The sequence below is a fragment of the Acinonyx jubatus genome, chromosome A2 (assembly GCF_027475565.1).
Source record: "Acinonyx jubatus isolate Ajub_Pintada_27869175 chromosome A2, VMU_Ajub_asm_v1.0, whole genome shotgun sequence".
NCBI classification, from domain to species: Eukaryota; Metazoa; Chordata; class Mammalia; order Carnivora; family Felidae; genus Acinonyx; species Acinonyx jubatus.
Window position 1 is genome coordinate 53,873,027 of NC_069383.1, and position 27,060 is coordinate 53,900,086.

General features: G+C 41.7%; 1 protein-coding gene across 4 annotated transcripts in view; it reads left to right on the forward strand.

The window, feature by feature from the left end:
- RAPGEF5 (Rap guanine nucleotide exchange factor 5) overlaps positions 1-27,060 on the forward strand; it is a 224,282-nt gene that overhangs the window by 134,622 nt on the left and 62,600 nt on the right. For all 4 annotated transcript variants that reach the window (XM_027075113.2, XM_027075114.2, XM_053218311.1 and 1 more), the window contains 2 exons: positions 16,190-16,317; positions 16,763-16,851. In XM_027075113.2, coding sequence (XP_026930914.2) covers positions 16,190-16,317; positions 16,763-16,851 — 217 coding nt within the window. The remainder of the gene's footprint in view (positions 1-16,189; positions 16,318-16,762; positions 16,852-27,060) is intronic.

Sequence of the window (27,060 nt, forward strand, 5' to 3'; positions counted from 1 at the left end):
TTGAGAGAGAGAGAGAGAGAGCGCGCGCGCGTGTGTGTGTGTGTGTGTGTGTGTGTGTGTGTGTGAGCAGAGGAGGGGTAGAGACAGAGCGAGAGGAAAATTCCAAGCAGGCTCTGCACTGTCATCATGGAGCTGGACCTGGAAACTCATGAACCACAAGATCATGATGTGAGCCAAAACCAAGAGTCTCATACTTAACCGACTGAGCCACCTAGGCACCCTAATTTTATATTTCTTAAGGATAAACTCCTAGCTTAGTAATTTCTACTTACAGGTATGAAATGTTCATCTCTTTTATGTTTTTGCTCACTTTCCATAAAGCTTGTGCCAGTTTTCACTTACATCAGCGATACTTGAAAGTACTTGTTTTGTAATGTCCTCACCCTTACCCTCATTGAACATTGTGATTCTCGGGGGAAAAAATTAATTATTTTTTTTTTTGGTTGATGGGGGGAAAGTATTACCTAGTTCAAATTCAAATTTCTTATGAGGTTGGATATTTGCAATTTATATCAATCCATTATCTTTCTTCTATAAATAACCTGTTTACCTCCTTTGCCCATTTTTCCATTGGAATTTTTCTCATTGATTTGAATAAGTTCTTTATATATTAAGCATATGCATCCTATTTGCTGCATGTAGTTTTCTCCCATTTGTTTCTTGTTTACTTATTTTTATATGTATATGAGCAAAACAGTTGATTCACATTTTTTAATTTTTAAAAATACCGTGAAAATGAAAAAGTCCTTCCCCATTCTGTGGCCAGATACTCAATTTTATTTTCTTCTATTTCTTCTAGAATTGAACTTTTCACTTCTGTCTTCAGTTGATTTACTATTTTGTTACCAGTGTTTAAAAAATCCATTTTATTCTGGTGGAATTAAAATTCTGTTAACCAACTTCCTCCAAATTAAATATATTGAGTACAAATGGAGTGAGTCACATTACCTCTTTGAGCTTCAGTTTTCTCATCTATAAAGTTAGGAGATGAGTGCTCTAAGATTTCTTCTACCTCTCAAATTCTTTTCTTAACTTGAAGACACCACCCCCCCTCCCCCCAAATTCATCAGCATCCTTACTTTTGAGTGTTGGTACTTCTTGGGAAATTCTTGCCATTTTATAGCAGATAACAATTGATTACCCAGGAGGCTTTCAGTAGGCATTTTCTACTATGATGGAACATGTCTATCAATGCCAAGAATCAGAATCATTCTGTTCTTTTATGTTCTAAAAATACTCCTGTGGATAGAACTTCTAAAAATTTACTCTCTGTGAAATAGTGTTGATATGGGACAGATGGCTGATCGAGCATATCCAGCTACAAGTACCTCTGCTATCAGGGTATTATAGTTATATTTCATGTCAAGTCATTAAATACTTGGAATTGTTTTCCTGAGTTCAGAATGTCCTGAAGAGGATTGAGAAATGCAATTCCCAAATAATGACAAACCAAAAAAATGTTAGATCTTACTGCCTTGAACTCTTAGAAATAACAAGGAAGTGGACTAGCTGTTTATACTGGCTAATAAGTTCATTAACTAACCACTATCCACAGCCTAGCTCCAAACTACTCCTTTAAAAAAAAAAATGCAGATTTATAGCTCTCCTATAAAGAATTTACTCTTTGAGGGCAATCCCCATTTTTATTTGGACTTTCATCCCCAGTGTCTAGTGCTAGGCTTTCAATCAATGTTTGAATCCAACAGAGAAGGCATTTGTAGGTGGTTTGAGATGTTTTTCCCAAGTTCAACCAAACCAAATCTGTACAAATCCAAAGTTTTACCAGATCCAAGTTTCCAGTTCTATGGAGATTTTCAGCTTTCAATGAAAGATTTTGTAGTATAGGGAATTTACCTGAAAAAGCAGGCAGAAAAGACCGGGAGATTCATCACCAACAGTCAGTTTCTAAGTGTAGACAAGCCTTTGGGAGAATTCATACTTGGTAAAAAGTAGACAAAAGCTTTGAATCTTGAGTCACAGTTTACGGAGCAAGGATTTTACCCTAGGCAGGTTTGTCTATGATGATTTAGATCCTCTTTGGCACCCAAGTACAAGTTAATATTCAGAAAAATAGAAAGTATTTTTATCTATATTGTAGCATTGAAGTACTTCCATTTCTTTCCAGTGTATCTTTTCTTCACACACACCCATCCCCCACCCCAGAAAAAGAGGGAGAAAGACCAATACCATGCAACCAAATTTATTTTTGTCTTATTTTAACCACGTCTCTCTCTTTTTTTTTTTACCTTCTAATTTTGTTTGTATGCCTCTCACATAGTTTTAGCAATATTTCATTGCCTTTTAAATTCTCTTGACCTATTTTAATACCAACTTTCTATACTTTTGCAATGAACCAAGAGTAATACAATCTTACCTTTCTCCCAGTCTGCTTTCAAGCTGGGGAATGAGGTTTTTGAGATGTTTATTACTGCAGAGACCAAAGGTGTGCCTCTCTAAAAACACCAAGGAATGTACAAAACATGAAAAAACAAGAATATTTTCTTAAGTTGCTTGTGTTTCCTTGTCTCCATGCCATATGATCTAGCAGTTGGTACGCTAACTAGGAATTTTTCATTCCCTAACTTGCATAAGTACTCAGGCTGCCTCTTTTATTACTGCTTTGCCCTCTCTAAAGTTAAAAATGCATGCATATGTGTGCACACACGCAGACACACACACGTAAACACACATTTACATAAACGCAAAAGAGATTTGGGAAGAGTTACAGAGTTCCTTGACTTGGAGCCTTCCCATTTTCCAAGCATATTACTTTATACTTTCTTTACTTTTTATTAAAACTTGTTTTCTGGCTTTACTGAGATATCATTGACAAATAAAAACCACATATGAAGTGTACAATGGGATGTTTTGATGTATGCATACATTGGAGTGATTATCCCAATCAAGGTAATTAACATATCCGTACCTCACAGTCACATGATATGTGTATGTCTGTGTGTGGTGAGAACACTTTAGATCTACTCGTAGCAAATTTCAAGTATTCACAACTTTGTAAATTTGAAGAATACTTCTGAGTCTGTTCAGAGCTCACTTTTTCAAGTAATTTCAGTTGATAATTAGGTTTTCACTTAATGGCGAAGTATTTTCAAATAACTGAATTTCCTATAGGAGGAATTTGGAAGGAGAAGCCAAAGCTGTAGGGAACAGTCAGGGCTAGCTTATCAAGTACTGTGCTAAAAATCCCTACTGTCCTCTTGTTACTCAGATTTTAAAGGCTTCTATAAAACTACTGTGCCTTATTCAAACCCCAAGTGACAAGGATATCTACAACTAAAATGTGGAAACTTTGAGTCATAATTTAGCATAGGTTTTCATCCCATCTCTCGGCTGCTTGGGGAGAGTGTCAAGATATTTTCCCTTTAGAATAACTTTGCAAGTATGTCACACACACATGCAGGGACACACACGCAGTTGAAATTATTTGAGAATACTTGGAAACTAGAAGATATTTCTAGATAACATTTATATTTGTCACGTTTGTAAAATCTAGGAAACAAGATTTCAGATTTTTTTTTTTTTTCTGTCTCCGGTAACACACGTATTGTATTTTGAGGGCCGTCAGGATAAACCAGTAATGAGAGACAGAAATAAGAGCTGTTGCCGGCACTAAATCATCTCAGGTTTTCGCAGATATGTCGCAAGTGTATCCGTCTGCGTGGATGCCACGTATTGACGGAATTCACATTTGCAAAATATTGACAGTTTTTCTCCAGGGACCCTGGTGGTTGAATTTTTTCCCCTTTGTTCTTCTGCATGTTAGGAAATGCTTACAGATCTAGGATTTGAAGCATCCTCCTATCTTCTGAATTACCTTCAGGTAGGCTTCTATCAGGTCATATATGCACAAGGCAATGTCCTCAATTGCCTTTTGACCTAGACGTCTTAATTCCAGAGAAGCTAAGAGGTGAGACTTGGGTGATTCCCAGCTGATCCTTTGTATATTTATTTCCTTGGGTCCACTAACAAGGGTGAGTGTATGTAACTCATGAGTCTCAGAAGGAAATGACCATCATGTCTGGGGCAGAAAATCGATAGAAGCAGGGGGATTCAGTGGCCTGACCCCAGTGACAATGGCTGACATCACAGGTTGTTGATTGCTGCTGATGTTTTCTCGTGTTTACACGTTAGACTTGCTCGTGCTAAAAGATGCTGACTCCTCCCTTAAAGATAGTCAGGAACCCCTCCCAAAGACGAGGAGCTCATAAAGCTCCTTAAAAAAAAAGCTTAAAATTTTATTTGAAAAATGTAAAAGTCAGAGACCACTGAAATTCATTGTCTCCCTTCTTTTAGATTTTAGCTTCTAGAAGTATATGGCTTTTTGGTGAGAGAGACTTAGGCTTGAGGGGTGAGGTGGATGCCAGAGAGAAACTATCTTGCACTCCCATGAAAATGAAGTTTCTCAATCCCCATCCCAGTTCTCTAACAGAGGGCATCCAGCCTTCTTTCCTCCAAGTTCAGTGAGCTCTGTAATTAACTTGCCGTGATGGCCTCTGGCTCTCTGTGGTACATACAGCACCAGACGGAGTAGTTTTCAATGCAACTGAAAAAGTTTGATAACATTATTTGTGTTTCTTTAAATATGGATGATATTTAAACACATACATGTGAACAAAATTGTAGCAAGGCCCTGATAAAAATTCAGTTTGTAACATTTTGTCCTTCATATGCTTGGATGGCATACACTTACAGTGTAGTTTTATGTTGTTCTGCATCCATTTATTGAGTGCTTTCTCTATGTCCAGCACTCATAACTAGGTCAGTAAGGTTAGTATTATCGCATTTCACAGGAAGGAAAACTGTTGCTGAGAGAGATTGAACAGCCCCATTAAGACCACCCAGCAAATCTAGGATTTGAACTCAGGGAGATTGTCTTCACTTTGGTGACTATCAGTTTAACTGAATTCAGGTCATAGGTTCTTTGAAGGGCTGCCATCATCTGAGTTTGATTTTTGTGCTAAGAATTGGTTATTACCAATGAAATACAAATGGACCATATGTGTTGATTGTTCAGCAAATTGTTTTATCTGGGAATTGGTGATGATAAAGGTAGTTTGGTGGTACGATGCTAGGCCTTTTGCATACACAGTCTTTTTTAGTGCCTAAGAACCTTCTGAGAAGCATAAATCCTCATATTTCAAATGACATTTTGGGATTTGGGGAGTACATTTTCCTCCCGGAACACAGCTATTAACTGGTTGTGGGATTTTACTTTAGATAAGGCAAACCCTGTAACTTCTCTCCACTCAGGATAGTTTGCGGCTGCCTCTGCAGCTGTGAACCCAGACTCTCTGTGAGGACAGGGCCGTCCCTGGATGAGAAGTGGCTCACAAGGTCTCGGAGTCAGAATCAAGCTTCGTTTCTCATATGGGTGAGCTGTGTCCATTACTCAGACTTTTTGCCTACATCTGACTTTGGGCCATCAGTTCCTAGCTACAGGCGATCTAGATCTTGTACTTTTGTTCTGTAGGCTTATAACTTGAATTTCTCCTTTCTGCCCTAGCCTGCTATCTGGACTGAATCCCTGTGTGGCTGAACCCCTGCCTCCTTGCCCCTATCTCTCTGTCCTTAATCTTGGGCCATTCTGATGGACAGTATCTGTGCACTTATCCATAATTCACCGGGCCCATCATTGATTTACAGGCACTGTTGTTCCAAATGGTAACAACAGCACAGAGAACGAAACCAAGCCCCTGTTCTCATGCAGCTAATATCAGAGTAGAACTTGTCTTGCCATTTCCCCTCTCCTTTCTCCCCTTCATCCTCACCCCCAAATCTGGTCCTCAACCAAGAACTTTTATACTGGAACCAGAGGAGGACTTGCTGGGAAATACTTATCAAAATATAAGCTTTTACTGATAGTGTGGAGCCTGCTTGGGATTCTGTCTCTTCTTCTCGACGACCTTGCCCTACTCATGTTCTTTCTCTCTCTCTCTCTCTCTCAAAATAAATAAACTAAAAAATTTAAGCTTTTATGATAAAAATGACATCTTTATGGTTTAACAGCTCTCAGGGATCACATAGGGAATGTTGGGTATGGAGCAAGGGGGAATCTGAATTGTAGTAAACCCATGTAGGAAGACTATTAAGATGCTAAAGCATGCAGGGATTAGATTAAGTCAGGTAGGGGAATACTAACATACGCTACTCTAAAGCTCTTAGATTTTTGAGTTGCTTTCCTGACAACGAGATGATGGACTCCATGACCTATGTGGAAGCATCTAAGTTAATGGTAAGTTGACCCAAGCTTCTCTGAAAATGGAAAGGCCAGACATGCCACACCATCTACATTACATCCTCTCCTCCATTTGTACCTCTGCTCTGTGCTGGTGGGCCAGTGAGTCCTGACTCCTGTGGACTATATCACCCAGGCTCTCTTGGATGCCACCTCCAAATGGGATGTGGCCACTGGGGGCCCCCACAGGAGATCAGAGCACAGAAGGGAAGGAAGGTCAGGGTGGTGGTTCTTCCCACCTCTGTCCTGCTTCCTCCCACAGTTGTGGCCATGACTGCACCCCTTCATGACTATAGCTCCTCCCTGGGAGCCTCTCATTGACATCCCCAGTTCCCGGTGGGATCCAGCCCTCACTGTTACCTCCTCTTGCTTGAAAGCCCAAGGGTGGTTAAGATCTCCCTCTTTGCTGGTTATGTCACCGTTTTCTGGTTAATTTCCTCCAAGCTACCTGCACTTCTGTAAGTAATCCCTTCATTAAACACTTGCAGAACTCTAGCTGAGTGTGCCTCTCCTTTTTTGCCAGAGTAATCAATCAAGCTAATACAGTGTATTGCAGTATACTTGGGATGAAAAGATAATGACTTTATATTTCAAGATATTTCAGCCTATTCCTATTTCTTCTTCTCAGTTGTTCATTAGGTTAACTTGCTGAAGTTGGCCTCGGGATAAAATTCCTAGGCTTGCCCTGATATTAGGATCCTTAGAAAACTTGTTGTACATAATAATAGTTACTAGAGGCAATGAAATTTAATAAATACCGTTCTTCTCTAGCAGCCACAGCTTTCCATCCAGACACGTTTACCGGGTTCCTGTGGGAGTTTGGTCATATTCACTAACAACTTTGTGTTTGCTTTTATACCTATGGAAAAGCAGACTGTACCTGGATTTTGTGAGTTTGGGGATGATGAATCCTATTAGTTCTCTTTAGGCTTTCGGTTGAGTTTTAATCTCAGTATGTGTGGGATTGGGGAAAAAAAAAAAAAGGAACCAGTTATCTTTATTTACTCTTTGTGCCAGAGTAGCCCGTGCAAAGATGTAATTGTCAGGTCAGTGCTTCGTGGTCCAGGAAGTCTAAACCACTGCTCTCCTTGACACACATCTGCTTACTTAATCTTTTTCTTAGTGTATTCTCTTCATCAGACTTTTACTTTTTCTCCATGAGAAAAAAGAATCATGAGATACATTGTCAGCAAATTCTGTGAAGGTTGTTTTCAGACAAAATTGTTTCTGTCTGGGGAGATTTTTTTTCTGATAAGTATTTTAATTCTGCCATACCCACATTTACGGTACAAGAATAGATGTGGGCATTGGTGGTTTGGTTTTCAAAGCTGTGTGTGAATTTCCATAGCACAAGATGAAGAGATACCTAACTGCTAAATCATGTGCGTCTTTGCTATTTAGGAGAGCTAATACTTTGGGCTTTTGTGAGAAAGCTGAAGTCAAAACAGTGAATTTTGTGGAATCTTAATATCGGATAAGACACCAAGGTCATCTTGTCTGGACCCACTCTAACTGAAGAACCATCTTCCCTTCTGCATAATATTGTTGACAGGCTCTGCTCTAGCTTAAGGGAAAGCTCATTCCGTATCTGTTGTCAGTACTTCCTTAAATTGAAACACAATCAGCCTCTTTTATCTGGCCACCCATTAATGGAAGGTCACCTTTCCAGAACATCATGAGTAATCCTATGGCTTGCTCTCCCACAGGAAGGGTAGCTCAGAGAATGGAAATTACCTACCAGGATTTCATTCTCCTGAGCTTTTCTTTCTTAGACATTCCAGCTACATGAACTATACCTCCCAGGGCATGTTTCTCAGAACTCTTTGTAGCTCCTTGGCATAGAGCCCTGTGTACCCTAGTCAGCAAAATCCTGTGCCCACAGGCTTATCACAGCCCAGTTTGGGGGTAGTTTGGGGGTGGGTTGGTTGGTTTTTGAGGTAAAATTCACATTTTAAAGAGTACAATTCAGTATCTGCCCAGTGCTTGAGCCTATCAGGCCCAGTCAGCTAATGCACTAGAAGTCCCACCAGCCTTAACCTGCCTGTCTCTGTGTACCCAAGTTGGGTGGGCACAGGTGCCCACAGTCTCACCGACTCCTCTGATCCCTGCCATGTTTAACTCTGTTCCTGCCAGCACTCCATTTTTCCTTTGCTGGTTCTTGAGCTTTGCCTTGGCCTGAGCTGGTTTAGCTGTGGTCCTGATACAATGCTCAGCCCTTCCCAACCCCCTTCTCTTTTAATTCTGACCCTTGATGGCTTTTCCAAACCACACAGACCATCTAGGACTGAAAACTGGCTACCCTAGTAATTTTGAGCCTCACCAAAACTTAGACACACCTGTTGTGTGACCCACCAAGCAGTTTGGCCTGCTTTGGCTACCAGCATGAGGGTAAACCACGTCCCCTCCAACAGTTAGGTTAGAGTTCCAGTGCATTAGCTGCCTGGGCCTGATAGGCTCAAGGTTAGACCAAGAAGGCCGTGCGATGAAGGAGCCCTAACAAGCTCTTGGCTCTGCATGCTGTCTTAGTCCATGCAGGCTGTTATGACAGGACACAACGCACCGAGTGGCTTATAAACAATGGAGATTTTTTTTGTCACAGTTCTGGAGGCTAGAAGTTCAAGATCAAGGCTTTGGCAAATTCACAGTGTAATGAGAGGTTGCTTTCTGGCTCATAGCCATCATTTCATTGTGTCCTCAGGTGGTGGGAGAGGCGAAGGAACTTTCTGGGGGCTCTTTTAGAAGGGCACCAATTCCATTCATGAGGGCTCCACCCTCATGACCTAATCACCTCCCAAAGGTCCCACCTCTAGATACCTTCCCACTGGGGATTAGGTTTCAACATAGGAACTTTGGGAGGGGGGCACATTCAGTCCATAGCAAATGCCTTCCTATAAATAAGTTAAGATCTTTAAGTACTATTTTCATAAACTTGAGGGGCAACAGCATTACAATTTGTGCTGCTTGTATGACTTCTTGAATGCCATGGCATCAAGCCTGGTGATTCTTTGTTTTCTCCATCTGAAAGTTTATCTGATGCTGCCTGCTTCAGACAGGTTTGATGATGGAACACTGGGCCATGAGAAGTTGCTGAAGATCTCGATCAGGGCCGAGCAGGAGGAGATAGGAGAGTACAAAATATACATCTTGCCCAGTTCATAATTTAGCCCACAATTTGATCTGTTCATGCCCACCCCCTTTTTATGTGCCCTAGACCCAAGGACAATACCATTTAGTGAATGCCTTCCTAGTGCTGTGTTAGTTACATGGTCTCTTATATGTTAGTTGCATGAAGGCTTATTTTGGTAGATAGAATAAATAATTATAACATTCAAGTTCGAAACACAACTAGCTCCTGTGATGAGCATTGTAAAATAGGAATGTGACTAAGTGGAGAGGGAGGGAAACCTCACAGTAAGAATCACCTTTGCGCCTTGCAACATAGAATTCTGCCTTTTAAAATGTTTTTAAAATTATTTTGAGAGAGAGAGCACATGCGTGCATGTGCGTGAGCGGGGGAGGGGCAGAGAGGTGGTGGTGGGGGGCAGAGGATCTGAAGCAGGCTCTGGACTCACAGGCTGATAGCAGCAAGCCCAATGTGGGGCTCAAACTCACAAACCTTGAGCTCATGACCTGAGCAGGGATTCTGCCTTTTAAAGGCAATTCACTGGCTCTGCTCTGTTGCTGGTTCATTAATTTGCATATTCAGCAAATCTTTATCAAGTGATTATCACATGCTCTGAGCTGTGTGTTAGAAAGAGAAATAGAAGTCACAGTCCCTGCCCTCAAGATGTCATCATTTAGTGGAGAACACAGGACAGATGATTAGAGGTCAGTGTGATGGGCATCATGACAGGGTTCTTTGGGCACCTCATATGGATGGAGGGTGTTAGTGGCAGGGCTTGCAAAGAAGGCTTACTAGGTGAGGTGAGAAATAGATGTTCCATCATATGGAATGGTTTGCACTCTATGGGGTTCATAGACTTGAAGGAGACTGAGGACTCTGGACTCAGCCTGGAAAAGTGTGCCTACACATAAAAATTTTACATGCTTTCAGAGGGTTCTCTGAGACCCTAAAGCCCATCCATGAACCCCCCAATTAAGCACTCTTGTAAGAGGTTATGCTCATAGAGCAGCAGGGACATGACACCAGGGATAACACCAGTGGATGCTTTATGTAAGTATTTGGGAGAATGCCATTTTCCATTATCTGTGATAATGGAAAAATCAAGTGTAGTTGTGACAATTGCAGCAGGCCTGAGAAATCCCTTAGTAATCACTTTTTCTTGCTAGGGCTGGTGATAAGTGAAAATATAAATACAATCAGAAACTTAGTTCAGAATAATATGTTAAGACCTGCTACACTGTGAGCATCAATTCTTTACCTTACTTATTTTTTAAAAATCAATACTTTTATTATTTACCAGGTATTTTCATCTTAAAAATAAATGTCTTTCATAGGAATAAATGAAAGAAAAGGTTTGATTTAGAAGTGCAGAAGCTGATCATGATCAAGGAAGGTAATCTAAAGTAAGTCAAAGGTACTGGTTCTATAATTCTTTCAGAATTCATAGGCAAGATAGCAGTGTCGCCAGAAAAAGGAAATAAATCAGAGCTATTTGTCCAAAGAGTGGAACAAAGGTGAGGAGCAGGGAAAACTTGGAAAGCCCTCCTCTGTGTTCATGATCCTGATGGGCTCTATTCAGTGGTCCTATAATTCTGTGATCAATAAGCCTTCCCTGTAATCATTTATCTGCCCTGAACCCCCCACACACACCGTTTCCCCACCTTCCTGTTCTTCCCAAACTGCATCCCATAGGCACAGCTGTGAAGAATCCATCTGGCTCAGTTTTTGGAGTTTGTTCTTCCCATCATCAATTCAGAAGAGTAGGGAAAGAACTCTTTTCTGCTCATCTGGAGGCTCAAGTGCATTTTGGGAAGAGGTGGACATTTTCACTGACCATGTACAAACCAGGGCTGACCACCACAAGCAAAGGCATGAAGGAGCCTGGTGCCCTCTGGGAATCCACCCTCTGCCGCTCTTCCCCTCCCATATCTTGTGGCACCTTCAGAAGCCCCTTCTCTCCTGAAGCCTGTGCTACTTGCGCAGGTCATCTTTCCTTCACTGCACACGCTCTCCCACTTTCCTCAGTAGCTTTATTACCTGTCTCCTACCTTACCATGTCATGAGCCCTGTTCCCTGCAGTCTCTTCCCACTTTCAGGAACACTCCGGTGTAGGACTCTCTCATGACCCTGACAAGGACATGTTTGTTTCTGGTTTTTTGTCCTTGAATCCGGTAACCAACATCTCCACACCACTCCAGATCAGTGGCAAGGCAGCATCTTCTAACGCTTGTCTGTGTCCTCTAGCCAGAGACCACCAGGGACACACCTGTAGGCGGACAAGCTGGGTTTGTTGCTTGTTGCCGAGGCGGAGACCTCACACCAGGGGGTGCTGTGGGGTAGCTCAGTGTGAAGAGGGGAGGGAGGGTTAGGGGTTAGGAGAAAGGACTCCTACTAGGACTTGGGTTTGTGTCCAGTGATTTGGGGGAGGGTTTAAAGAAGCAGGGCTTCACAGTCAGGAAATGGGGTAACTCTCTAACTGGATATCTTAAGTCTTATCTACAGGGAAGGCAAACTAGAGCAAAACTAAAGTAGTAATTGGAAAAGAAACAGCAGTTGCTCGTTATCTGGGCTTCCCCCCCCCCCGCCCCGCTCCCCCCCCCCCCCCCCCCCCCGGCTTGGCCAACATTCATGCTTTGTCTGCGCTCAAATGTGTGTACCCTGTGGCCTTGTGTTTGTTCCATCACAGTCACAGAGTGGCCTTGTCTGATGTCAATTTTCTGCATAGTCACTGATGCTCACAGGAGAACCCCAAGTTGAACTGTGAGTGCCAGGCCAGCTCCCGAATATTGGGGGCTGCTTTTCTCTCTCTCAGTCTTTACCACTCTGAACTGCTGCACTTTACATATTTGCCTCCTTGATCAAAACTGCCATCTGCTTCCTCACCCACCACCTCCCTGCTCCCTTAGCTCTCTGGGGACTTATCCTCAGCCCCTCCATGTTTTCTCAGTTTATCAGCTCCTTTCCCTGGCCAGACAGATATACTATGTGGTGATGAACTGCATTCATGGTATGCTGACCAGCACCCCGAATCCCTTCTCTTGTCACCTCCTGTTGTTTTGTTGGCCAGCACATTCTTCAGGTGTGCCCCATCATTGGCTGTTCCCCTCTGTTTTTGAGTACTTCAGCAGAAAGGCACATAACCATAAACATGTGCTTCTACCCGTAATGGTCTACAAAGCTGCCTGACAACCCTCTTTTTCATAACTTGTTTTCCCCCTGTTGTCTGTCCTGCTGTCTGCCATGTTTTCACCAAGTTTAGCCTGAACCCCCTCCTTCCAGAAGACAATCGCAGTTCCCACTCTGCTAAGAAGATAAATGTTATCTCGTATGCTCTACTTTGACTTCCTTCTTTTCCCTACTTTATTTTTTTCTAAGTCTCCATCCATGCTTCTTCCCTTGAACTTCTCTGAGGGGAAGAAATGCCAATCCTCTTATAGCCTAACCCCACCACTGTGTTCCTGATCTTGTCCCCTCTTTCCCGTATCCCCCTCCTTGCTTCCTTCCCCAGCCACACAGCCTCTGCAATCTGACCCCCTCCCTTTATAATTCAGTTCCCAGGAAGTGTTCTTTCGTGTGTGTGTGTGTGTGTGTGTGTGTGTGTGTGTGTGTGTACATATGTGTACCTCCTCCCTGTTCACTCACACCTTAACACTTTCTTCTCACCCCTGGACCAAACTGATCTTGTCATCTCTTTTTCTTAGACATATCTTTGTAAACTTTACAGCAACAGACCACCTTTTTTCTTGAGTCTCTTGAGACCATGCCCTACAGATTCTCGGGCTCATCTTGGTTTTACTTCTTCATAATCTGTATAACTAGATTTCCTCAAGACTCTGACCCTCTACCTCTTCCCCTACGTTCTGTGTTTTTTCTTCCCCTAGCCCCATCTTTATAGTTCCCTTTTTTCCTTTTCTCCCTTCACAATCTCATCCACTCCCAAAACTTGAATAAATCACAAATTTGTCTCTGCCCTTGACCTCTACCAGAAGCCTGGTTCATTATTTCTAAGTATCTACCTGCTAAGTATCTATAGTATGATGTATTATCAGTTCTGAAACATCACTTATCTGAAACTAAATTCACCAGTCGCACCAAAACCCATTTCTCTCTGCATTTTTGTCCCATTTCTTGGCATTCCCATTCCCTGTCACCCAGAGTCATCTTTGACTATCACACCCCATGTATTCTATCTTTTTGTGGACTCTTGTATTTGGCCTCATCTTAGGGTGCTTACAAAATTACAGTTACGTTGTTAGGGAGCCTGTTAACTTGTTATTTAAGAGGAAGGGACTTGGCTTACTCATCTCTGCCTGCCACTCGGCATCCAGCCCACTGCCTTGTCCATAGGAGACCCTCTATTTGTTGAATGACTGACTATAAATTAACCATTTTAATCCTTTACATACACTTGACCAACTATTTGTCATTGATCAATTTTCCATCATTAGACCTTCCAAATACTTTTATCCTTGACCAAGCAAGCACCAGAAGGAAGTTTCATCCTCAGAAACCTCAATCATGGTACTTCTGCTCTTTTTCAGGAAGAGCAATTAGGTAAGAGTGCATGGGTCACGAGGCATTAATAGTCTCTTCTTTTTTGAAAGCCAGATATAATACATAGGATTTTTATGTTTTCATGGCAATTTTAGATAACTTAAATCTCCCTTTATACATCGATTTTTCTGCTTTTTCCTTTATTTTTTAACAGGTTTTCAAAATGGAAGCTATCACTATGACATAAGATGCTCTTGATAGTACATCAATATGATTCAGCTATTTCCCTGCCCAGCAGAGTGTGGCTGCTCTGTGCACAGCCCTGTAATACATATTAGTTACACAGACATTAGAGAAGCCCTTCCCATCCATATGTATGTGCGGGACCCATGGAAGTTAATAATGCCATATATCACGTGCATGTAGAATGTAAAATGTACTTCAGAATGACAGCAGGCTCATATAAAATGAATATTGGCTTACGATGAGAGGAAAACCAGGGAAAGATTTTTGTCCTTTCAGATCTACTGTTGAGTGAATTATTTGTTTCCTTGTCTCGGTATCTCAGACCCATATTGTGCCTTTTTTTTTTCTCTCTCTCTTTTTGGTCAATATATGCCCCTCTCTCCAGCCACCTTATTTCACTTCAACTACATGGATAACAAAAGAACCCCTTTGGAGACATGAAAGATAGCAATTACACATTGGTATTCATGTTACAGGAGTCACACTGCCGTCCTCAGGGAGTTTAACAATGAATATCCAACATTAATTGCCACAGTAACTGAGCGTCTGACCTTGCTGAAATGTAATACACCAGTTTTACATAGTAAAATTATTTGCCACTAAAAGATATTTTTAATTATCATAAAATGTTTACAGTGACCCGTATTTTTTTATTTTTGTCTCTACATTTTCTTGGGAATCAGGACATCAACAGTTGAAACCATAATTTTATCAATGATTTGGTTGACACTTAAGGCAAGATAAGTGCCTTCGTATCCTTATGAAAGGTGAATAAAATACATTGACATCCCTGTTAGATCTATGGCGCTCATTAATAAAGTATAGCGGACTTAGTACATTTTACCCATTGGGGAAAATTTTGTTTTTAATGTTTGCACCTAATTTTAGGTTGGATTTTCTGCCAGCGGCAGAAACATGGTAGGAGCTCTGGGGCAAGTTTCCCTTTTGAAAGAGGTGACATCATTTTTAAGGTGAAGCCTACTTACTATCAACTTTTCTTGCTTGAATCTTTTGCTCAAATCCTCAGAAATACAGAAGCTAGGTTTTCTGACATGCATTTTACAGTTCTTTTTTTCCTGGACTACCTTCCTCTTGCTGGGTGTCACACACTGGGAGAATTTCACACTATGTACTCTGGAAGTGTTCATCCCTCAGGGTCGGGCTCTACACTGCTGGGTCAGCAGTGAGCCGGACTCCAGCAGAGAGCCGCGTCAGCGGGCCATGCAGGCTCTGGGCTGTGGAAGCTGTGTGTGCAGAAATGAGTGATTGTTCAGCCTTCTCTCCTTTTTAAAAGGGACTGAGGTGAAGAAAGTCAGTGCACTCACCCATGACATGCGAATTTCAGCCTAGATGAGATTTTAACTAGAGATCCATTTTTGCTTGTATTCCGGCAAAACTGGTACATGATAAATTTGAAGACCATCTTATGTCCGGGGGGGGGGGGGGGGGGGGGATGAACGAAACGATAGAATGGGCAGTTTTTTGCCCACCTTTTAAAGTAAGGCCGTGACGTAAATGAATATAGTATGTGTTCACTATAACTACTAAATAGGGCTTGCTCATTGTTTTAGTGTTTAAATGATTTATGACTTGCCAGTTTTAATATGGCGAATGTTTAATAAGCATTGACAAGACAAAAGAGAAGACACGTGCAATTAATATGTTGTGTTTTTCTGAAACTTTGAACTTTGGATTCCTTAATTCAAATCATTCAGGTAGTTTTAAAAGTGAACTCTCTGAATCCAAGCCCCACTTTATTTACTTTTTCCCTTTTCCTTTACAGTATCTATGTCTCCCAAATGCTTTATGTGTCCATAGAACTTGAACCTGGACACTCTACCATTAGAGGGAGATTCCTGAGCAGACTTCTCTTTTTTACAGAATCTTTAAAGAAATCATGGTGGAAAGCAACTTGAGAAAACCCAGCTTCAGTTTACTCCTGTTTTTTCTAGGGTGGGGGTGGGGGGTTGTTTTGTTCTGTTTGTGTTGTTTTTTTTTTGTTGTTTTGTTTTTTTGCCTGTGTAATTTCCTCTCCCTTTTTCCTCCCATCCATCGCTCCATCCCCAAACAAGCTGGATGAGGAAGTGGCCACAGTCCAGGTGAAGGAGCAGGAGAGGAACGTCCTGGTGCTGAAGAAGGTGCAGTGCTGTGGCCCAGCCCCCCCGGCCGGCGGCAGCGGCAGCGCCGAGAGTGATTGGAGGTGAGTTCGCACCGCGGCACGCGCTCCTGTTTCCTCGGCCCTGCCTGCCTCCCCTTCTCTCGCTCCATCTCACTCGCTCCCGCTGCCTCCCGTCCCTCCCTCCCTCTTTTCTCTCCGCCTCTCGAGCGTTCTAGCTGACTGCAGAGCTCTTGGCAGCCAGATGGACTCAGTTCCCAGCGAAAGGACGGAGATGGCAAGATCTTTTAGCTCTTAGGGGATGCCTTTGTTAGTAGTCGTTCACAATGGGCAGCTCCCGGCTGAGGGTCTTTGACCCTCATCTAGAGAGGAAGGAATCCGCAGCGCTCTCAGACCGAGAGCTGCCCTTGCCTACCTTCGATGTGCCTTATTTCAAATACATTGACGAGGAGGATGAGGACGATGAATGGAGCAGCCGCTCGCAGTCTTCCACCGAGGATGACTCCGTGGACTCTCTGCTCTCTGACAGATACGTGGTCGTGTCCGGGACCCCCGAGAAGATTTTGGAGCACCTTTTGAATGACTTGCACCTGGAAGAAGTCCAGGACAAAGAAACAGGTAAGGGGGGGGGGGGGTGTCTCCAGCTTCCAGACTCACAGCTGCGGCTGCCCTTGTCAATATCCTTAGGGGCAAGGCTCCCACCGTAGCCTAAATCAGCATGGGCAGAAACAGCATATGCTTTGTGCGCCTCCCCCCTTGGCCTCGTGCTGTTTTGTTTCAATCCAGTAAATGGACACATGTAGATCCAAGCAGCTGCCTGGGAAGTCGCTGTACAAAGAAAACGGTAAGAAGGCAGATGTTCTTGTGTCTTTGGCAATTTTTACCGAATCTCACCTAAAGGCAGTTGGCAAGAGGCCAGCATCTTAATAGCCAGTGTTCCTTGGGAAGAAATACAAGCGACAAGCATTCACCTGGCCTGTGGGAAGTGCTGAGCTGAGGGGAGCAGCCTCCCTGCAGAAACGTCAACAATTAATGCAACTACTCAGCAACTATAAGCCTCGCAGCAACTTCTGCCTTTTTCCAGGTGATTTACAAACTGCTCAGAGCAAGCCCTGCTGTGCAGAATATCATCCTCATAGCGTGGCAGACCAGAAACTATAATTCACTGAAGGCTTATTGATCAGACTTCTTGTCCTTTCTCTTTAATCTGGGAGCAAAATACCCATTTAGCTTTGTCACCCTTGCATTTTGGGAAACACTATCATTTGCATTTACAAAATAACCTAATCATGCTTCCTTTATCACCAAAGGGCAAGTACGTACTTCTTTTAACCAAAATTCTCTTAACAAATTTGTAAGTTGTTCCAGCATGGAACATCATTCCAATGAATAGGCCTCTGTCTATAACTTGATCTCCTGACTAAAATGCACTTTTTGCTGTTATCACAGCACTTGTGATACCCACAGTTCACAGTATACTGACTGCATCAATAAAAAGTGTTTGTAGGTTGAATTCCTGCAGGGTAACACCTTAGGTTTTTCCCTTGTAGGAAAGATTGTGAAATGACAGCGTAGGTGGGAGCAAGTTTCCTTAGGTCCCAGTAGTTTTGTTTTGTTTTGTTTTTCTCTTCTCCTTTTGTCCGAACCTGATGTCTGGCTCTAAATTGCATTGTGAAGGACATTACAAGAAACAAAGTTGTATGAAATGTGTAAGTGAGTTAAAAACAAGAAAAGGAAAATGACCTAATCTCCTATCCTACAGTAATGTTACACTTTGATCTCAGTATTCAAATAGACACTTTATTTTGCATATGTTTGGCAGGGGGTGGGGGGGATCACTAGTTGTCATTTATACACAGGCTGAAAGAAAAACATTCTCATGGCATTTGCTGGCATTTGTTTTTGCATGTCTATTGATTGATATTTTGTGCATTTGAGCACTGTTCCCGTGTTCTATATATAGCAGATACAATTATCATGGAACTGGGCATAATTTCCCATGTACTGATTACCATACTGGTTTACACAGGTGGTTTGGACTAGGTTATAGGAAATAATCTGCAAAAGGACACCTTTCAATGTGGATACATATTTGGGGAGATTGAATGCTTGCTTCTTTTTAATAGTACCCACAGTTCTCTATAATGTGAGAATTTGTGTCTAGGTCATATTAGTAAGTGTAAAAATTATTTACAAATTTTTTTTAGTTTATTTATTTTTGAGAGAGTGAGACAGACAGAGTGCAGGCAGGGGAGGGGCAGAGAGAGAGGGAGACACAGAATCCCAAGCAGGCTTCAGACTCTGAGCTGTCAGCACAGAGCCCGACGCGGGGCTTGAACCCACGGACCGCGAGATCGTGACCTGAGCCGAAGTGGGACGCTTAACTGACTGAGCCACCCAGGCTCCCCGATAAGTGTAAAAATTATTACAGCCAGTGTTAGTCCTAATTTGATTTCCTTTTTCTTTCTTTCTAATCCCCATTGGGTTTTTGAGAAAGACGGCCTAGGTGGCAACTAACAAGTTCCCACTGTTTAACACTGGGAATGAGAAACCACTCTGATTACTAATGCTAGGAGTTGGCCACTGCTGGAAATGATGTTGTGCGTGGTGTCTAGTGACTGTTATACCAACACTGGGGTCAAATGTGTCACTTTAGCCGTGTGCTCAGCAAAGCAAAGCAAAGAGGACCAGAGCTCAGTGGCTTGTCCTAAGCCAGGCAAGAAGACCCCTGTCAAGTTCAGCCTCTCCTCATTTTTACTCATTTCCTCAGAGTTTTCAGAGGATGCATGAGACTTCAGATTTTTGTAGTGACACTTGAAGAAAGCATAGTAGCAACTTTTCCTCCAATTCAAGGAGAACTTTATGAAAATGGAAAGTCAAACCTATGAGATTGATGGGTGTGTAATAGGGAGGCCTAAGTGAAGTCCCATGTGGTTCTTCAAAACTTCACATACAGCACTTGGAGAAAATACAACAGAAAAGCCAGCATGTGGTTTTTGTTGCTAAAATGAAAAAGAAATATCATATATATATAAATAAAATAAATTTCGTGGGCAAATTGAAGAATAGTGGTTGTTAGTTTGTTCTAGTTTGAATACTAGGTGAATCTCATATTGAAAGTAACCGAGGCCTCTTGTTACCAACAGAGGTGAATTTTAGTTATTTTGGCCAGGCTGGCAACCCTTATCATAAAAGGCCTATGTGTGCAAGAGCCTAATAGCATCGTATAAACATATGGAAGACAGATGGAGGAAAATGAGAAGGGGCTGCAATAAAAGTATACAGCAGCGTTTTTATGTTCTTGAGCACCCCTTTTAGAGAGAGGGAGCCATATGGGGCCAGCTGGGGCCATATGGTGGTCGTCCACATGGCCTCGATGGCAATGAGGAGGAAAGGGCATGTGGGAGGACGTAAGTGCTCCTGGAGACTGGGATGAGTCTGTTCTGGGTTCTTACATTCCTGCACCCACCAGAGGTTGGGGAAAATAATGGTGCAAGAGATGGAATTTCCCCTCCCTCTGCCACAAAAGTTACTTAGTTGTGAAAATGTAAGTGCAGGGCCCAATAAAAGACCTTCTGCACTCACAGAGGAACAGTTGAAGTGATTACTAATTGATGTTAACGTGCAAGTGGAAAAACGTTGACTTAATTGAATGGAATAGGAAAGAGAATGGCAGACCTATTGACCTAATGTATTCCTGTTGTTACCTGAGTCCAGAATAGAAAACAATGTATAGTGTTCTATCACCGTATGAATGAAGTCAAACTGAGTTTTAAAAGCAAAAATAATGCCAGAGATGCTTTTTTAAAAGCAGCCTACTAATGATTTCCCTAAATGGTTAGTTCCACACAACGCATAGCATGTGTGTTTTCTCATAATCCCCTCTATGTGTGCCTTTCCTCCCTTATAGAACTAGGCATAAGGGCTCTTTGCACGATTAGCTGTAGAATGAAGAATGAATGAATGAATGATTCTTCATTGTTTCAGATGGAAAAACCGGCCACTGGATATCTATTTCTGAACATGGAAAGTGACAGAAGCAGCTTTCAAAGATTACCTTTTCTGTCAAGGTTCAGGTTCTGACTTAAACATTTGGAATGACAGGGAAAAATCAAGCAGCTCTGTCTTTCATCTTCCCAGAGGGTAGACATCACTGAGCATTCTCAGCCCAGGACAATGACAAAGCGGGCAAGGAGAAAGAAAAACAAGGAATTGTGAGTAGAGGCTGGAGGGATAGAAGAGCGAGTCCTCCCACCCCCTCCACCCCCCAGCCAGCCCTGGTCTATAAGGTCTACAGGGTTCCTACTCCTAGTTAACTCTTTGCCCTCCCTGGAAAGGATACAGTATGTTTTGTTTAGGGATGCTACTGTTGGGAATAATGACTTCTGGTTCAAAGTAGGGGGGAAATTATGTATTGGGTGGATTACATCAAGAAAAACCTTCTTATTGATTTTTCTTTCTGAATCTGCATTATGACAAATCTACCTCAGGGAGAACACAAGGGGAAATACATTATTTGCTCCCCTCTTTTTTTCCATTTCCTTATTCTTTATGCGTCCTTTTGAAGCAAACGCACTCAAGGTTACAGGTTTTTAAGAAAAGCGAACAGAGAATAGGATGGTTGGGACCAGCTCAATCCTATTAGGCTTGACCTGCTTTCTTCAGAGTGTGGCTGGTTTGGTTACTTGACAAGTAACTCACATAGTCTGTGGTCGGATACTCGGTGTGCAAATGCCTACTTTTGCCTCAGTGTTGGTGCTATGCTCTCAGCAGCACCTAAGAGGTTGAGCACATCATTGAGGAACTGAGTCCCTTATCTTTGTAGTGAGGCAACAATGAAAGTACCTGGCTTTCATTGGAGGGGTATCTCACTCCATCGATAGAGTCCAGAAGTTAATCTGCATTGCCAGCTTCATGGCTTTTTTTAGGGCAATGCACTGGTAGAACCTTGAGGAAAGCTAGGACAGGCACTTCATTTTTTATTAACTCTTCTAATCTTCTTCCTGGCTAGCACCAAGCCTGTCATAAGCACTTGATGCATATTTCTTGGGAAGAAAAATTAAGAATGCCTTTCTCCTGGTCATTGGAAAGAGAGAAGATAATTTAGGTGAACTTCTTCCTTGATTCCCTTACCTTTTAGGATTTCTGGAAAGAGTTTTGTTACTTCTGTGCCAGGCTGCCTCTGGGAAGAAGACAGTAATAACTGTGAAGCATAGCTTTTGCAGAACTAAAACTTGTTGAGACTAGGCATAGAAAATTCTTAGATGGTGGTACACCTGGGTCCCACCCCAGCGATTCTGATTCAGTAGGCCTGAGATGGGACCTAAGCTTTACTGGCTTTAAAAGCTCCCCAAGTGATGCTGATATGCAGCCAGATAGGAGCGCCATGGAAATAGAACATTGACCTTGTGTCATTACCGCCCCACCACTAGCAGCTTTTTAAGATTTATTCCAAGTTTCTAATAGTTTCAAATATATATTTGCCTCGGAGTGAGGGGCATCATTTCCCCTTTCCTCCACTTCCCCTCTACTCTCCAACCCGTCTTCGGGGCTTTATGTCCACTGGTCAGCCTCATGTCCACTGGTCCCTGTCCCTGAGCCTCTGCAGCCTAAGAATTTCACAATTTACAAACCTACCCAATTGGTCCATCCACTGAAATGATTTTTTTAAAAAAGGAAAAAAATCGGGGGAGATGGAGGTCCTGGACACACAGCTGTTTATTCGACTTCTCAGTGTTTGGAATGAGGAGGTTATGATAGAGTGAACCAAACCCAGTTGGATTTTTGGCAGGATTCTGTCACACCATAAAAATCCCTGGGTGGCCCTTATGTCTCACAGCCAAGATGCTTACTTCTGCAAGAAATAGTGTTCTTAGGAAGGAGAAAAACTCTGCACATGGCAGAGTAGAAAGGGTACTAAGTTGAGATTCTGAAGTCTGGGGTCCTCCCCCAGATCTGGGCTCCTGAGACCTTGAGCAAACCATACAAAAGATGATCTTTGAGATATCTTTCATCACTAAAACACCTTCACTCAAAAGGATCTAATCAACATCTTTCCAAATGTCACAGAACCATAGAATTCCAGATCTGGAGGAGAGACCCTAGAATTCATGCAGACAGTTTCTGGAAGCTTGTGGTCACTTTACGCTGAAATCACTATCACTTACCCATTGTACAAGGATGTTAGCTATTTAGTCTACCTCCATATTCTATTATTGCTGCCTGTCTTTGGACTCAAAGCAGTTAGAATGTTGATAGGGGAGGAAGCTTGGAACCCATGCTCAGTGGCCATACCTGGTGGTGATTTATGTGTGTTTGTGTATAACCTTGCTCAGTGGGAAACTTTTTAAGTTCCTTTGAGAATTTATATACTATAACATTTCCAAAGAATAGCTTTGATTTATCACCTACTAGTAAAATCCATTTATAGAATTTTATTACCAAGCCATCTTGGGATATTCAGAAATAGTCTGTTGCCAAGGAAAAGTGGCAATTTTGCCCCACTGGTGAAATATACTACATCCTATCTTTTATACTAGCCATCCCCATAATTTACTTTTAACTTTATACACTAATTTTGTGATAAAATATAACCGTGCATTTTTAATTACTCAATTTCTGTATGCCCATGAATGAATACCTTAGGAATAATTAATTCCTTCATTTTGCAAATATCTTTAACTTCTTTATGTCCTAGATGTGGGGGATGCAGTTGTAAACAAACTCCTTACCTTCATGGGGTTTATATTCCAGTGGGAGGACTCAGACAAAAAAGCAAATAGGAAAATAGTGGATATTAAATGTTAACCAGTATCATTACAGGCACTATTTTAGGATCACTATATCCACATGTCTTTAAAAATAAGCTAGAGGAAATTTTGATGTATTTAAAGTATTTGAGAGAATTAACATGAAACTATTGGTTATTTTCAACAAAGTTCAGAACCAAAGGACATAGACTTAATTGAAGAAAAAAGAGAAAGGAAGACATTTGAGGGGTGCCTGGGTGGCTCAGTCTGTTGAGGGTCTGACTCTTGGCTCAGGTCATGATCTCACAATTCCTGAGTTCGAGCCACACATCCGGCTTGGTGCTGTCAGGCTGTCAATGCAGAGCCCTCTTTGGATCCTTTGTCTCCCTGTCTCCTTCCCCTCCCCCACGGTGCGTGCACGAGCTCTCTTGCTCTCTCAAAAATAAACATTAATAAAAAAGAAGAAGATGGGGGCGCCTGGGTGGCTCAGTCGGTTAAGCGTCCGACTTCAGCTCAGGTCATGATCTCGCGGTCCGTGAGTTCGAGCCCCAGAGCCTGGAGCCTGCTTCGGATTCTGTGTCTCCCTCTCTCTCTGCCCCTCCCCCGTTCATGCTCTGTCTCTCTCTGTCTCGAAAATAAATAAACGTTACAAAGAAAAAAAATTTTTAAAAAAAAGAAGAAGATGGGGTACCTGGGTGGCTCAGCCAGTTGGGTGACTGACTTCGGCTCAGGTCATGATCTCACGGTCCATGGGTTTGAACCCCACATCAGGCTGTGTGCCGAAAGCTCGGAGCCTGGAGCCTGCTTCCGATTCTCTGTCTCCCTCTCTCTCTCTGCCCCTCCCCTGCTCATGCTCTGTCTCTAGCTCTCAAAAATAAAGATTAAAAAAGAAAGAAAGAAAGAAATTTGAAATAGGTATAGGTGTCCCCAGATGGTAGTAGCTGGAACTACAAGCCGTAGAATCTGCATCCACGGAAATGTTTGATACCATCTTTTAACATCTTCACCTGTGAAAATAACTTTTTCATAGACATACAACTAGATAGGTTGCCATTTGAGGTCTTTTTCAGCTTTATGAAACTGCCACATTTAAATATGAGGTTAATTTTGTTTGCATACATGCTTTAATAAAAAAGTCAACAGCAGAATAAATTCATTAGCACCAACTCCAGCCCCCGTGGGTATGCCTGAGATGCTGAGCATCGCTGCTCAGTGAAGGCTTACTTTGCCAGATAAAGCCAAGGCTTGAGATAGCTATCCACAGTTACCATGAAAATCCCCAAAGTGCTGTTGAGACAAAGCTGGAGGTAAAAGTGTTCATGGGAAAATATAGTTTCTGCTCTGCTGTATACTCTGTACTGTGGGTTTTGTTTTGTTTTGGTTTGGGGGCAATTCCCTTAACTTCCCTCCCTGTTACTAATATGCAGAATTATTACGGAGACCATAATTGAAGCATTGGGAGAGTTTGTAAATTAATGTTGACAAATAATGAGATAATTAGAATTATGTAGAAGTTTTCTTCTCAGTTGCCTCATTAACGAAAGCAGAGGACTTAGGCCACGTGATGTTTGAGGTCCCTTCCAGATTCGGGAGCCAGGATTTGGAAATTACTCAAGATAGCCCTCTATTTATCCAAACATCCTCTCCATCAGATGGATTATTTTATTCATTCATAAACTTTTTATTTTTTATTTGAGAAAGAGCGAGCATGCACAAGTAGAGGAGGGGGGGCGGGGAGAGAGAGAGGGAAAATCTTAAGCAGGCTCCATGCTCAATGTGGAGCCCGATGTGGGGCTCAATCTCATGACCTGGGGATCATGACCTGAGCTGAAATCAAGAGTTGGATGCTCAACCAACTGAACCACTCAGGTGCCCTGCAGATGGATCTTTTTACAGGATAATTATCCCCATCTCATGGACATAGAAGCTAAGGTAGAAGAAGTTAACTAAGCTGCTACAGAGATAGAATGATCATTTGAATCTGGAAATGAACCCAGGTGTATCCCTAGTTTTATTCCAGAGATCATTTTTTTCTAGTGAATAGAGTCATGGATAAAAGGCATAATGGAAGTAAAAACATGCCATTCAACTCTAGCTATAAACCCCAAATCAGGTGCTTCAGTAGCTTCTTAAGAGTGCTCTAATCTCCGCACAAAGACCTGCTTCTTGGTTTCCAGCTGTGAGCGGGATGGCCGCTGGGTGAGCTGAGGGCTTCAAGAAGGTTACAAAAGAAGGGAAAGAAGAGACCCTAATACTAGCTGATGCTATGTCAGAACATTCGCATGAGAAGTGATTAAAAATCATATTTTGACCGTGGATTTCATTTGAGGTACTCATCATCTGATCTAATCTATTCACACCACCTTTAAACATGTGATATTATGTATGATAACAAGGGAATTGATGCTTTTATGCTGCCAGTAGATCGTGGGTTAATTAATACTCTTGTTGGTAATGAAGCAAGGTGAAATGAAGTGAGACAGAGCTGAAGCATAAGGTCATTAACATACACTGATTAATAATGGAAATGTGAACGTTTCATTACCGCATAACCAATGGGCAAAGGAAGGTGTGTAATGGATGAAGATATAAGTAGGAGTACAGCATACTTTCCAGGCATACAATTCATATTTAGAATGCGAACAGATCACTGGAACGCATTTTTTTAATTTGCATCATTTTCATGTTGAATCCACACAACCTCTTCCCATATTTTGTGTTCAGCTATAGTCTAGAGCACACTAGAAGCAAACTAAAATATTGTAGGCTATGGAAAATTAATTTCAAGAGGATCTGAAGATAAGAAAGGGAAAATGAAATACATATGGAGCAAGAATTACCTGAGACGTTAAGTCTTAAGCCTCTTGACTCTAAGGATGTTGAAAAACCTGGACATCTCAACAAGCTTCTAGATTTTCTTCTTTGAATACTTATAAGGAAAATATCACCACTCTCTGATGGTTTGAGTGAACTTCTTATCCTAGAGCCTGGAGGTGAAGCAGAGGGTCTTTCAGAGTTTCCTTCACACGAATTCTAAATGAAATTCACATGGGACTGCTATTTCTGTAAAGTCAGTCCTGGTGGTGATGTTCTCAAACCGTGAACCATGAGGGGTTTTCTGTGTAAACTGCAGCCAGTGTGAGAGATGTAGAAATGAATGGGCTTTCTCTTTCATTCACTGCTGCACGTTTTATTTGCTTTATTTTCCTTATTTACATTTTATTTGCCTTCCCTTCACCTCAGATGCCCAATTTGATGACACCGTTAGGAACCTTAGGTATTTCTTTACAGTTGAGTAAATTTCTAATTTCCTAGAATGGCTGGAGGATAAATTATTACAAATAATAAAATACTCTGGTACATGAATTGTCAGTTTTCAAAGGATCTGAATATATAAAATTACAATCTATTTTGAAAGATAAATTATATAAAAGGCCCTGTCTGATAAGACGCAAAGTTCATGTAGAATCAATGAAGCCCTGAGAGTCTTCAGCTTTATTATTACAGGAAGAAAATACTGTCTTAAATCTATCTAGTCTCTTTGATACAGGATGCAGGTTGCTTTTGAAACACAGATCCTCAGTATAACTTGAATTTTCTCTCATAAAAATAAATTTGAGAAAGGTAACAGCTTGTTTAGTTCTCATATTCTGTCTCCCTAATATATACCTAGTAAGAATCTCTATAGTACAGATTTTCAGTTAGTTCGGTACTGATTTTTGTTCTTATATTTTGTTGTTTCCTTTTTGTTGTTGTTTTAAAAAGAAAAGGGATTTCTATTCCTTTAAAAAAGTGATGCTTTTCCTAAATGTCCCAAGTTTGTAAAATTAACATATTTTCTTAGTTATGGGTCTTTGGGTATATTTAATACTGCACTGCAGACACTTATGATTTTGTTGGTGTCCCCCTGAATTTCCAGATACTTGTTTAAATGTGTGGTATAACACAGGCATGTTTGAAGTAGCAAATTGGAAGGAGCAACAGATTCTAAAATTCATGAAGATAAAATATACTGTGTCAATAGAATTGGCAATCTAGTAATTTTAGCAAGGCCATAGTTTTACTGTAACATCACCAA